Source organism: Xenopus laevis, chromosome 7L (genome assembly GCF_017654675.1).
Source record: "Xenopus laevis strain J_2021 chromosome 7L, Xenopus_laevis_v10.1, whole genome shotgun sequence".
Classification (NCBI taxonomy): domain Eukaryota; kingdom Metazoa; phylum Chordata; class Amphibia; order Anura; family Pipidae; genus Xenopus; species Xenopus laevis.
In genome coordinates, this window is record NC_054383.1 from 65,215,280 (window position 1) to 65,229,893 (window position 14,614).

The following is a 14,614-nucleotide window of genomic DNA, read 5'->3' on the forward strand; positions in this document are numbered from 1 at the left end:
ATAGTGTAAAGAATCCGAACTTCAAACCCTCCTGGTTGAGCTTTCAGGCACTCAGGATCCTGCCCAGCCTTAGCAGGCCCATGAACTCCCTTTTAGCCTACATTTTGCCGGATAGGATTCACTATCTCCACAGTGAAACAAGGTTCAGCAGCAATCCAGTAATGATGCAAGATCTTAATCAAGATGGATGTGTGAGCACATGGCATTCTCTTTTTATATTGGTGCAAAGCGACACCTTGTGGCTTCCTTTGAAATCAGCCATGCTGCACCAATCCAAGAGCTCTGCCCCTGGAAACTCTAAGAAACCCCACTCTCAAGTCAAACAGGGGAATTCCCAGACCATGAGGTCACTACGGGTCCCTACAAATGTATCAGGACTTTTATATTTTATATATACAGTATATAAGTGGGTCCCTAACCCCAGGTAACCAACACTAGTACAGGACATGTTTTGGGAATCAGCAGAACAGATGGGGAAAATTTCTTGGATTCAATATTGAATTTTACCATGTGGTCTGTTTCATCTGAAAAAAAAAAGCAGCCTGCATTGAGAATGACTCATCTGGCACAAAATTGCAAGTGTTTAGGTGTAGTGAAATCGGGAATCTTCCGTTGCACAGATTCACTTCAGCTAATTCAGAACCCCAAAACATTTTGTACAACCAACCTGGGGTAGAACCACATGTGGCAGTGCATCCGCTTTTTCACAGCCTGCGTTTTGTGGACCTGCTCCCTCCACATCTCTGTGAAGCTCCACAGACTGGCACTGGGTAGGCCCATGTAGAACTACACTGAGTGGCTTTCAGCCCAAAAATGCATGCTTTGATGCAAAATGCAGGCTGATAAAAGCAGATCATTCACTTGTGATCTACCTTTAGTTTTCCTTTACTGTCACACAGTAGTCCTGGTTATGCCTATACTATGCATAAATGAAAACTGGAAATGTATGAAAATTTAAATAAAGATATAAAGCAGAAACTGGTGGAGTACAAATTATTTTACATATTCTTAAACATAATTTCTTCTTTATTGCAAAAGCATATGCATACTTAGCTTAGAATTCTAATAACCTATACTAAAAAAAAAGTTGCAGATATTGCAAAGGATTGCAAAGGATTGCCAAGTACTTGCATGCATGCAGTTCTGTGTAATGAATCCCATAAAACATGCTGCGCATTAAATACATAGAAAATGTCTTGTAAGTGTTCTCATGTTAATGACCTAATTTTTATCAGGTTATCCATAGTTAATAGAACAGATGCTTACAATTTCACTTTAGTCCTATGTCACACTGTAACTGCTTAACTTCATTACAGACACTTTACCTTTCGGACCCAAAAGTCTTCCGTGATCTATCCAGACCCATGGGGGCTCAAACTCGAGACCGCAGTCAGAAGTTTATTCAACGCTATAAAGATGTGGAAAACAATGATGGTAAAAAAACATGTTCATTATATATTATTATATTATTGACAGATAAAGAAAGACTAAAACAATGAGTAATAATATATAAGCACTTGGTATGAAGAAAATCCATATTTTTTTTATTCAGACAACTAATGCAACTGCATTGCCTAAAAAATTGTCTCTTCCAGTATTAATGCGCACAAGTGACGTATACTGGAGCACAAAAAGTTGAACCTCATTTTGTATGTGGCCCTCGCAAGTGCAGGCAGGTCTGTAAATAGGTGTCACCCGACAGGACTCCCTATTACATTGTATCCCCTGGCTCTCCTGGCTTTTGATTTTTGAATTATGATAATAAGCATCATCATAATTCAGAATGCACAAGCCAGGAGAACCAGGGGTACAATCTATAGAGAACATTGAACAAGCAATAGAGAGTCCTGTACTTACGGTCTGTTTATGGCAGATATTAAGTACAGGGATGGGACCTGTTATTCAGAATGCTCAGGACCTGGGGTTTTCTGGATTAGGATATTTCTGTAATTTGGGTTCTTCATACTTTAAAAATCATTTAAACCAAAAGGCTGGTTTTGCTTCCAATTAGGATTGATTATGTCTTTCTTTGGCTCAAGTACAAGGAACTGTTTTATTATTACAGATAAACAGGAAATTATTATTTTTCTATTTTTTTTTTAAATTAGGATTATTTGGATACAATGGAGTCTATTGGAGATGGCCATCCTGTAATTCAGAGTTTTCTGAATAACAGGTTTTCGGATAATAGATCCTCTACCTGTACAAGGCTCCCTGTTGCCTGTCAGCACTATCCCTTATGTATGAGTTTTTAAAGGAACAGTTTAGTGTAAAAATAAAAACTGGATAATTTGGATAAATTTATCTTGTGCAAGATAAAAAAAATGTTTCTAATATAGTTAGTTAGCCAAAAATGTAATGTATAAAGGCTGAAGTAACTGGATGTCTAATATAACAGAACAGAACACAACTTCCTGATTTTTAGCTTTCTAACTCTGAGTTAGTCAGTGACTTGAAGGGGGGCCACATGGGACATAACTGTTCAGTGAGTTTGCAATTGATCCTTAGCATTCAGCTCAGATTCAAAAGCAAACAGTTATGACCCATGTGGTCCCCCCTCAAGTCACTGATTGGTTACTGCGTGGTTTGGCTATTATGTTACACATCCAGTCACTCCAGCCTTTATACATAAAATTTTTGGCTAACTAATTATATTAGAAACATTTTTATTTAGCACAGTCTATCTATTTACCTAGTTTTTATTTTTACACTGAACTGTTCATTTAGTGGCTGGTATTTTGCAGCCTGAATGTGCAGCAATTGGTGTATTAAAAATAAGACAGTTGCATAATTCTAAATAGGCAACTGGTTTACTGGATTTCTTTGCAATTTGCAGGGTGTTTTGGTTAACTCAATGATATTCTTAATTTTTAAATTTTATTAGTATTGTCTTACAGTACATAGAACCAGATTCATTTCAATGAGAAAAATTTTATCACGTGAAAAGTCATAGACGAGATTCAATTTGAGATGTAATTCAATTCTGAAAAACTTATCTCACTGTTTATCATGTGAAAACTCTATTGAAGTCTATGAGGAAAAACATTAACTAAATTTGAAGAAAGGTTTTTTTCTCCTCGAATTGAATGGTTTTCACATTATAAACCATGAGATTTTAACTGTTTATCACTCACTTGAATCTTGCCCATAATGTAGTACAATATCAAGATTCTTGCTCTGTTAGACTAGTAAAACAGTTCAAAACTTTCCTGTAGTGCATAAGAAAGAAATTATGGAGAGCAGACTCCATGTTGTGAAAAATATATTGATTGTTAAGTTCTTACTCTTAACCTTGGTTCTCAGGAGATCTCTCAGTGCAGTGTCATTACTGCACACACTACTCCTCAGCAAGCATTGTTTCATCATATTTAGTGCGAGTGGAACCCTTCACACAGGCCATGCGATGGGTGCAGGTAAGAGAGACAACTATTCAGAGACACAGATTGTTCCAACAGAAACCTGTATAAGTATACCTGTATAAGTATGTGTATATATTTGTACTGGGGTTCATTTGGAGGGGTTGAACTTTTGTTTTTTTCGACCCAGCTTAACTATGTAACTATGTATGCATATATACTCTCATACAAGTCAGTGACTTGCAGCATAGGATAGCTTTGTGCAGATTGCGCCACTGCCATCTTCCTTAATCTTCCCTGGTATCTGACACTACCCAAGGTGGTGCATGTGCAGTAAAGAATTTCGGGGGAGGAATATCTATACTACAATTGCTAGGGCCGGATTTACATAGTGGGCGCCCCTAGGCCACTGCTGTTCATCTCCCCTGTCCCATCCCCTTTATTCGTGCAAATTTTCATCATCTGGACTATAGCAATGGGGATTGGCACACGGGAAATTTAAAAATTACTGTATATCCAGCGCATCCCCTGTGTTTTTGAACCAATGTGAGTGTGGTTGGGCAGCATGCAGCCCCCCTAAAGTCCTGCTGCCCTAGGCCTAGGTGGCCTTTCCACAAATCCGGGCCTGAGAATTGCGGCCACTGGTGCATATCATACTTGGAAGCACTGAAGAAGACTGTGGAGGTGCCTTCTTTACAAACTAAGCACATGCGGGCGCATTTTTTTTAAAGAAAAGGAGCTATGACCCTGGGTCAGAGGTTAGAGTTTATAGTCACAGTGGCTAAACAGATTGACACTCCCCGCAGTGAGGGCTCATGACCCCCATACATTTGTTGATGGACATCATCTCCTTACTTGCAACTGTTATGTTGGCTGTACAGTTATGATGTACAGTAGCTCTCATCTCAGACCCATGATTATCTAATTTGGTTGGGATTGACTGACAGATGACTTGGACAGCCCATGTTTAATCTCCTCTACAAAAGCAGCATAAAAGCCTACAATGCTGTAAACCAGAAATTACATGTATAACGAGTTGGAACATACAGTATATGCAGGAGAATAAAGGCTCCTGACATTAAAACTGGTAGACACACTCCCCACTACCCTCAGAAGAAACACCAGGTTTTAAATTTATTTCAAAATAAATATCTATAATTACATAACCCTCCCCACAAGCAAAATTCTATATAAAATATACGCAAACATATAAATATATTCAGAGTAGCACATCTATCTATAAACATGCAAATAAACATATTAATACAGGACTTGGGAAATCAGTTATTGTTTTCTGAATAATCCAGACTTAAGTTTTAAAGCAGCACCTAATTTATTAAAAGAAACTCGCATACATATTTAAAAAGGACATAAAGCAATAAAGATATTACTTTGCCCAAACTGCATTATAGAAGGAGCGAGAGGCCCCGGCCTCCGCCTGCTAATATCGGCAACGCGATTTGTGAGCGTAACAGCTCTGGCTGTGTATATATTACTTGTGTTTAATACAGATAATCTCTTTATGGCCACTTGATTGGGTCCCAAGAGATTAGAGGCAAAACTCATAAAGTAAAATGGGAAGGGAGGGAAATACACAGAATCTGGCACAAACACACACAAAGATACACACATACAAAGCTAATACAGACACACACAAAGTAATAACAAAAACACTGTCACAAGACAAACCTGCAGATAGAAAAATGAAATTGCATATACAGAAAAATGTAAAATAACACTGTGTACAAACTGCATTTGAAAGAGAGTGTATGTATGAATTTGCCATACAAAAAATGTATATTAAGATTAAGCATTAATGTTTTCGCTTGTCATATTTATTACATTTTATTTCACAAGGACACATACAGCCTTAAAATTATTTAAAGAGAGAAAACTGATAAAGGTAATGATATTTTCAAAATAACTGCATAATGTGGTTCCTGTGAATCATTCCAAGTCACATGAAAGTCTTTGTTCAGATATTTTATATCCAATTACAGCTGGATTTGATCTTGTGAATCAATAGTGTACAACTGCCCTCCACAATAAACTGACCTCTGTCAAATTTGGAATTGAGGATAGACTACATGGTTCTTAGACCAATCTCAGAATGTAAATCCAAGTCCAAATGAAATCTGTATTAAATAGAAGTCAGTGGATTCAGAGTTTAGTTCTCTTGTATTGATTTATTCTGTGGGATCTGGTTGACTGTAATCACAATATATTGAATGCAATCGAGTAGATATTGTTGTTCCGAATCATCCCTTCAAGTCCCCATCGGTTCTCCATACATAACACTTAGCTGAGTAATGAGAAAATGTAAATGGAACTGCCACTATAATAAAGAAGCACCCAAACATAATAATCATATGATTGCTCTCTATAGTCCCACCCCTGGACTAATGATCAGATCAGCCTGATTTTGCCCAGTGTGTAGGTGGCAAATATCAACCTTATCTATTGGGCAGGTCTTAAAATCTTCCTCCTGTGTGCAGGTACACGGAGAGGAGATTGTTAATAAAAAACTTGAAAGCAAGCCAATCTCTGCTTCGCTCTGTGTACCTGTACAGCAGCAGAAGCTGTACTTTTCACTGCAGATATACTTAGATGTGTAAGGGAGTGGATACGACTCTCTCTGCCTGCAGAGAAAAACTCAGGCTGAGAGCAATGGAGCCAATGCTCTGGGTGTCCTTGGCCTTAAGTGCATGACTATATTTAGAAATGCTTTCAAAGCAAGTAAATATCTTGCAAATGAAATATAATTATAAATATATGAGAGATTAACAATTAAGATGCTAGTGCTCATTACAAAAGTTTTCTGACAGGAAAAAAGGTTTATCCTTTATAAATCTGATGTTCAGTGTACAGAAAAAGCCAGCATGATGCCCCAATCACACAGGCAATTAACTAGACTTGGTGGAGAAACCAGTCACCATGAGCCTTCCTGCAACATCAGCAGTTATGTCATGCCCTGACCAACAGGTAGCACCTTCTTGCTCATGTGGCCCATTAAATGAATTGTCATGTTTGAGAGCCTTTCAATGAAAATGGAAAATGTGGTTTTATACAAATGGCCTGTAGATGTCACTGTGCTCAAGACTTATACTGTGCATACTTTCTATACAGCTTGTGGTGTTAGAATTGCTTACTGTTGTGTAATGGCTGCATGAACCTGCTAATAAAGCACTGTTATACTCTACTTATCCTCGGCTACCAAAACATAACAGAAAATAAAGGGACAACCAGTGGAAACACCAACAAAGGCATAAGGGGGATAAACATCACTATGTATTTATACATCAGTGCAGGTCCCAGAAAATTATTATGTTATCTTTTTTTAGATTATTTTGTATACTGAATTTAAAAGAAAAGCACCTTAATCTGAAATACAAAGAAAAAATAATAAGATGTATGAAATGTTGCTTGTGTTCACTTCTTAGTTAACAGTTCAATTCAATGTCCATGTCCTTTGAGAATTTATACACAGTGGCGCGGTGAACAATAAATATGGATGCACTTATCTTAATAACGCAGTAAAACCTTATGGAAAGCAAACCCTCTTACATATAAACACTAAGAAACTGCTTAGATGCTATGGCCTGATTTAATAGCAGTAGTGCAAAAATATACACATATTTATGTGCACTAAAATGCCATGCACATTGTGGTTGTGCTTATGTTTTCTCAAGCCTAGCATCAATGCACTTTTTGTGACTATTAATATGAAACAGTGCAAGGTTCAGCCATTGCCACCTTTCATTGACCATTGCTTCCGTTAAACATTGTGCTAGTGTCCACCTATTTTTGTAACTAAGGGGCATATAAGCAGTGGCGTAAGTAGTCACCAACAGTGACTTGCACCTGGGCCCCCACACATACAAATTGCATGCTGGTAGTACCCCCAGTAGTTACTGTATGCTACTGTATTCAATTAACATTTATTAATAAATAAATACTGTAAGTATAAACTCATGGCCTTCCCACATGGTGCCCAGAAGATGGGCATGGTATTTACAAACAGCCATATATTTTCATCCACATGTTATAAGGTAGTGCCTGTTTGCTAGAAACATAACTTAATACAGAAACCTGCATTGTGTAAAAAAATATTGGTGAACTGTGCACATTTTTTTGCACCTAGCACTAATTTCCAAGGTTTATCTGTTGGTTTGTTGCAGGGGGGGGCTCTGGATCTGGCTGACCGATTATTCCATAGTGTAGCAGGAGTCTGGGAATCTGCCTCTTCTGAAAACATGAGTGATGTTCGGGAACTAATACCAGAGTTTTACTATCTGACTGAGATGTTCACGAACAGCAACTGCTACCAGCTTGGTATGTACATGGATATATTGGCAATCTGAGCATACAATAGAACACATGTGACTGTTTTAAAATTCTGCACTAATTCTCCAAAGAACAAAGTGAGTTAAAAGGCGCACACACAACCAAATGAATGTGAGATACAAGTCTAATGGGACTCCCCAACAGAGTCACCAAAACATAGTAAATTCAAAAAAATTGAAGATTGCACACTCAAAGGAAAAATTAATCAGTTTTTATTCCATACAAAAGTTAAAATATTGACCAATAATTTTTTTTAATCTGCACTAATTCTCTACTGAATTTATGAAAATCAAAACATATAAAAGAAAAAATGAAAAGAAGTAAGTGATTTTGGTGTTTGTATTATACAAGGATGTACAGTTTGCACAAACTCCTCTAGCAATATGATAAATCTACAACATGAAAGGTTAGCATTTACATTAAAAACTACATTGCAATGTATTATCTGGCCCATTGCAGGCTGCATGCAGGATGGAACAGTTGTAGGAGATGTGCTTCTTCCACCTTGGGCTCATGGAGATCCTCAAACATTTGTTCGTCTGCACAGTGAGGTAAGTATTATTTCCTGTCCCACATACTGTATATGTATTTGTTTGTAATGTACTTGTTGCATTTATTTTAACTGAGAGGATGAAAGGTTTTCAGATGAGATTACAGGCTGATTCCACTAGAGGGCACACAGAGATCCAAATGAAAACAATTCTGTCTCTTCTAACATGCATAAACGCAAGATACACTTATCTAAATGCAATTATCTTAAATGGGACAAAAAAGTAAAAGCTATTTAATTCAAATTTGTCAGAATGTACAGTTGAGAAGGATTTGTATTCAAAATACTGTAGATAGGTAAGTTGGATTTTTAACCTATCCGTAAAAAGTATAAAAACATTTATTCATATTCATCTTAAAAAAGGAACTAAAATGTTCTGAAAGCTTGATATGATTATCTTAGTTAAAGAATAAAGGCATCACCTTTATACCACATTTTTGTTATTTTTTTGCCATATGACTGGCTAACATGGTACAACAACTTTCCTGTGTTTGACCAAACACTTTTAAAACATTTTATATAAAATAGCATAGAATATTCTTTACATAAACAGGATTTTGCATGATATGGCCACATAGTGTTGCAGTTCTGACTTGAAGCACTAAAGTCCTTAGTGTGATTCCAATGTGGGCACTATCTGCAAAGAGACTTTATGTTTTCCTCGTGTCTAACATGCCTAAACGCAAGATACACTTATCTAAATGTAATTATCTTAAATGGGACAAAAAAGTAAAAGCTATTTAATTCAAATTTGTCAGAATGTACAATTGAGAAGGATTTGTATTCAAAATACTGTAGATAGGTAAGATTTTTAGCCTATCCGTATCATATTTTGCATGATATGGCCACATAGTGTTGCAGTTCTGACTTGAAGCACTAAAGTCCTTAGTGTGAGTCCAATGTGGGCACTATCTGCAAAGAGTCTTTGCGGGAAATTCACTAAGATTTGTAGTTGCGCCAGGTGTAACTTCGCCGCACTTCGCCAGGCGTAGTTTCGCCAGCGCTCCGCAAATTCACTAAAATCCGAAGTTGCGCTCAGGGGTAGCGTAAGGTTGCGAAGTTGCACTAGCGTTGATTCGCTAAGCAAAGCGAAGTTACGCTAGCGATGGTTAATTTGCATACGGTGCCAAATTCAAATTTCAATGGAGGAATATGTAGCAGCACTACAAATGCCTGGGAAAACTTCAAAACACCAAATAAAATTTTTATTTTGCCCTACACATGTGCCCACTGTATAGTTAAGCTGCCATGAGTTAGGAAATGTAGGGGGGAAGGAGGGGAGCCCCAAAAAATGTTTCGATCTTTTTCAACCTATCACCCATAATATAGAAAAAACGCCAGCATTTTTTGGGACTTAGAAAAAATTGTAACTTTTTTTGAAGAAATCCCTATCTACTCTATTGCGCTTCGCCTGGTCTGAGGTGGCGAAGGAAGTCTAGCGTAAAAGGTAGCGTTCAGAACAATGCACGTGTTAGTGAATTTGCGTAGTTACGTCCGTTGCACAAATTCGCCAGGTGTAAGGGTGCGAAGTTACACTAGCGAAGTTACGCCAGCGTCCGTTAGTGAATTTGCGAAGTAACTTCGGCGCATAGTGAATTTGCCCCTTTATGTTTTCCTCGTGTCTACATAGGTTTCCTTTGGGGGCTCCAGTTTCCTCCGACACTCCAAAAACATATAGACAGGCTAATTGGCTCCTGGGAAAATTGTGTGTGCCTATGATAGGGTCTTTAGACTGTAAACTCGACTGGGACTGATATTAACAATGAACAATTTCTGTAAAGCTTTATGTAAATGTGTCAGTGCCATAAGTAAAATAAAAAAAAAAACTAATATGATATACTGTATTTATGTGGGAAATCCAGACATGATAGTTTATAAATACAGAACATAAGTAACAGGTTTTTTCTTTGTCTGTGTGCAGGCTCTGGAGTCTGAATATGTCAGCTCTCAAATTCATCACTGGATTGATCTAGTGTTTGGGTACAAGCAGCGAGGGCCAGCAGCAGTTCATGCGCTCAATGTTTTCCATCCATATTTCTATGGCTCTACCGATCACCTAAATAGTGCGGATCCCTTTGTACGAAATACTCTGATTGGCTTCATCAGCAACTTTGGGCAGGTTCCCAAGCAGGTAACACATGAAAAGGCAAAAGCACCAGATAAATTGCATAAGATTTGTTTTCCTACTGCTCTGCTTATATGACCATCTATAATCAATGCTATGTGTCTCACTGAACAAACTCTTCCCTTTTTCTCAAGAAGTAATTTTCCTCACAAATCTGCAATATCACTTGTTTTTATAGCTTTTTACAAAGCCTCATCCCTCACGACATGGTAAAGAATTATCAACAGGACATACTGCAAGCCCATTTTACAGTGCTCCCTGCAGTCTGAAGCATGTCACTGTCACACCTAAAGGTAACAAACAGCTCATTATATACCAACTGTAATTCTTCGATAGCTTTAATTGTATAACACAGACCTTCTTGCCTTCCCGTACTACCTTAGTCATACTCCAAATTGCAACTAGGATAACAATAGAATGGAAACTTTCCTTTTTAGCCAGTGTCCTTTTGCGAGTTGCTACATTGTAAGCACATTCCCTGTGATGTGTGCCCTTTCCACTTTATTTATAGACTTCTACACTGTAAGGTGGTAAGACAGTGGTGTTTGTTTTCTAAATGCTAAAGTTTTTGTATCAGGTATTTATACAAGGGTACGAGCAATCAACATAGTTTATTTAAGCAAACTGTGGAGATTTTTTTTTTTATTCTCTCCCATATATAATATATCATTTTTTATAGCACAAATTAGTCATAAATTCAATTCCATGTTGCTTCCATTCAGTTGAAAACTCAACTGAGTGTAGGCCTCCTTACACGACTTTGCTCATCCAAACCAAGCTCATACTCTGCTTCTGGAAGCCAGCTCCTTACCAGGGTAAGCCACATCACATGGAGCCATGCTCAGCATGTGGAATGTTCATTATGTGCTTCAGGCTGCGAGCCCTTTCTTAGCATGAACATATACTGTATAAATAATATGTTTTTATACTGTATAAACTCAGATCCCAAATGTGTGCCCCTTCTCCCCATTGCTTAGGACTTAGCTAGATGAATATTTTGACCTTTTTGCAGTTGATGCCTAGTGTGTCGCATCTTTTTGGTACAGTAGGAACCAAGCACAGGCTAATATGATATGCCTCATAGGATATTCACAGCTTGCTATATCAGAAACTGTTGTCTACTTTGTTCTGAATCAGTGTCCCACTAAGTCATCCTTCATTAAAAGAAGTGCAAACCAATAGCTGGGCATTTCTTCTACGCAAGATCAATCATGCCTAGCTCAGGTCAAATCAGATTTTTAATTGAGCTTCCAGTACTGCCATTTATAACGGGTTACAGTCTGTATACTGTCCTTTTAACAAAATAATAGCAGAAAAATAACTCTAAGGGGCACATTTACTTAGCTCGAGTGAAGGATTAGAATGAAAAATACTTCGAATTTCAAAGTATTTTTTTGGCTACTTCGACCATCGAATTGGCTACTTCGACTTTCGACTGCAAATCGAAAGATTCGAACTAAAAATCGTTCGACTATTCGACCATTCGATAGTCAAAGTACTGTCTCTTTAAAAAAAACTTCGACCACCTACTTCGCCACCTAAAACCTACCGAGCACCAATGTTAGCCTTCGATTCGAAGGATTTAATCATTCAATTTTTCCTTCGATCGTTCAATCGAACGAATTGCGGTAAATCCTTCAACTTCGATATTCAAAGTCGAAGGAATTAACTTCGATGGTCGAATATCGAGGGTTAATTAACCCTCGATATTCGACCCATAGTAAATGTGCCCCTAAGTATGGCTGTCTACTTATAATTAAAAAAAATCATTTGCCAGACATAAAATACTATTTACCTTTTTTTTTTATAATACCCTTTTATTGCTATTAATGATCCTTTATTGCTAAATAAAACACACAGCTGTGTCTAATACCAGCTCCCTCCATAAACCATATTTAGTCACTATCTATACGTTCTTGGTCTGAGCAGCAGGAAATCTACGTGGAGCCGTGGGTCACATGTTTGTGACAGAGAAGGCAGTGTTTGCAGCAGAGAAAAATCATGTTCTACTACCTCCAACATATGCAATGAACCTAAGCTGGGGCTACAGTGATGGATCCCTAAAACTGCAAAACTGCAATACTCGCAAGGTATTGTTATTATTATTATTATTATTAATAACATGTATTTCTAGAGAGCCAACATATTGCGCAGTGGTGTAAATAAATGTGTTTATACAAAGAAAACACATGCATTACATACATAGAACATGCAGAGTTACATATATAACAACCAGTGCCGGTGCAAACGGTGATTAAGGCCCTGTGCAAAAGAGCTTACAGTTTTAAAGGGGAAGGGAATCAGACACAGGTGTGGCAGTGGGCAAGATCAGAAGTAAGCAAGGTGAGAGATGTAGCATATGGTATTGCATTTGGTAGCTAAACAAAGTGAGGTTAGATTAATGTGTTTTAAGAGATCTTTTGAAAGCAGAAAGGTTGGGAGAAATTTGGAAAGACTGTGGAAGAGAATTCCAGAGGAGGGGTGCAGCCCTTACAAAATTTTGAATGCAAGCATGTGAGGAGGTAATGAGAGAAGAGTTGAGGAGCAGGTCAGTAGAGGAGCATAGTAAGCGGTTGGGTGAGCATCTAGAGATGAGTTCAGAGATGTTGTGTAGGGCAGAGTTATGAAGTGCTTTGAATGTCAGGGTCATTAGTTTGAATGTTATTCTTAATGGTAGCGGAAGCCACTGCAAGGATTGGCAGAGTGGCATGGCAGAGGGGTCTTGTACAGCACCATATACTTGCACATCTGCTGCATTGACAAAATGCTGAACAGTTTCCCCACAAAAAAAACTGCAGATGGCAATGTAGCTTATACTGAGAAATCTCTGCCCTAAAGAAATGTTACTCTTTGCGGTGAAAGTTACACTCACCTCTTTTAATTTTTTTTCTTGTGATACATAATTAGATCATTGGTAATTTCCAAAGTGATCATTTCAGCTGGAGTGAGAAAAGGCATTGAATGTATTCAATTTTGTGGTTTATTAGTACACTGAACAGGAAAATCATGGGTGATAAAGGTAGAACTAGGTATTTGCCATGTGACAGCGCTATATAAATAAATGATGATGATGATGATGTAAGCTTCTATGTTTTCTTCTGCCTCAGCATAATAAAAGCCATTCTCTTATAGTACTGTGAAAATGTTGCTGCAAATAAGCTCCTGAATATTTACAATTGTATTTTCTAGAGGGGGAATATGCTTTTTTAAATACTGCAGAATAGAAAACGGTATGCTCTCTTGAAGGAATATAATAAAACATAACAGGACATTACACTGTAGTTAAAAGCTGGACTGTCATGAAATAGTTTTTTGACATTTTATTTAGTAAGTTAGTTAATAATTACAAATGTTAAATTTTTTTCCAGTTATTAATGGTTCACTCCCACTGCCTTCCCCGGCAGCTGTTTTCTACTCTTATTATGATATTCTTCTGGGGTTGCCTTACATTTATTTCTAAACAGTGGGCAATCCAGTGCAAAAGCTTTTGGAGAATACCCTACTTTCTGTACCAGTTTTTAAATTGGGTTGAAGTTGAATTACCACAAAAACTTGCAACAACAAAAATTTTTTATAAAAACGTGTGACAATCGCATATGTAATTTTATCCTTCCCCTCTCTCATACTCACACCACTATCTATATAAGGAACAATATATGGTTTAATATGGGATACAAAGCACCCAGATATTATCTGTTGGTGGTCAGATTTATTATTAGTTGTGCTTGTGTTTGTAAGCTAGTAGTACAGGTATGGGGTCTGTTATCCAGAAATCCGCTATCTGAATTATGGAAAGGCCATCTCCCATAGATAAAATTATAATCAAATGATTTAAAATGATTCCTTTTTTTCTCTGTAATAATACAAAAGTAACTTGTACTTGATCCAAACTAAGATATGATTAATCCTTGTTGGAAGCGAAATCAGCCTATTGGGCTTTTTAATGTTTACATGATTTTTTAGTAGACTTGAAGATCCAAATTACTGAAAGACCCCTTATCCAGAAACCCCCAGGTCCCGAGCATTCTGAATAACAGATTCCATACCTGTAAAATATAAACTGTAGATGGTACTTTTTGCTTAAACAGCAACATAGTATAGTAGTAGTTACTATTACCAGTTGACCAGAAGTAACGTGATTTGTGATTTTGCCCTCCCAATTTTTATTGGTACCTCCAAAGCAATAACTGGTTGCCACGAAAAAATGCCCATAGACTCTAATGTTGTTTGCTGCAAAAA

At 37.4% G+C, this 14,614-nt stretch overlaps 1 protein-coding gene across 3 annotated transcripts in view; it reads left to right on the forward strand.

Moving 5' to 3' along the window:
- wdfy4.L (WDFY family member 4 L homeolog) overlaps positions 1–14,614 on the forward strand; it is a 167,917-nt gene that overhangs the window by 134,556 nt on the left and 18,747 nt on the right. For all 3 annotated transcript variants that reach the window (XM_018225614.2, XM_018225612.2, XM_041569128.1), the window contains 7 exons: positions 1,317–1,434; positions 3,304–3,413; positions 7,535–7,688; positions 8,160–8,251; positions 10,172–10,381; positions 10,554–10,668; positions 12,305–12,465. In XM_018225614.2, coding sequence (XP_018081103.1) covers positions 1,317–1,434; positions 3,304–3,413; positions 7,535–7,688; positions 8,160–8,251; positions 10,172–10,381; positions 10,554–10,668; positions 12,305–12,465 — 960 coding nt within the window. The remainder of the gene's footprint in view (positions 1–1,316; positions 1,435–3,303; positions 3,414–7,534; positions 7,689–8,159; positions 8,252–10,171; positions 10,382–10,553; positions 10,669–12,304; positions 12,466–14,614) is intronic.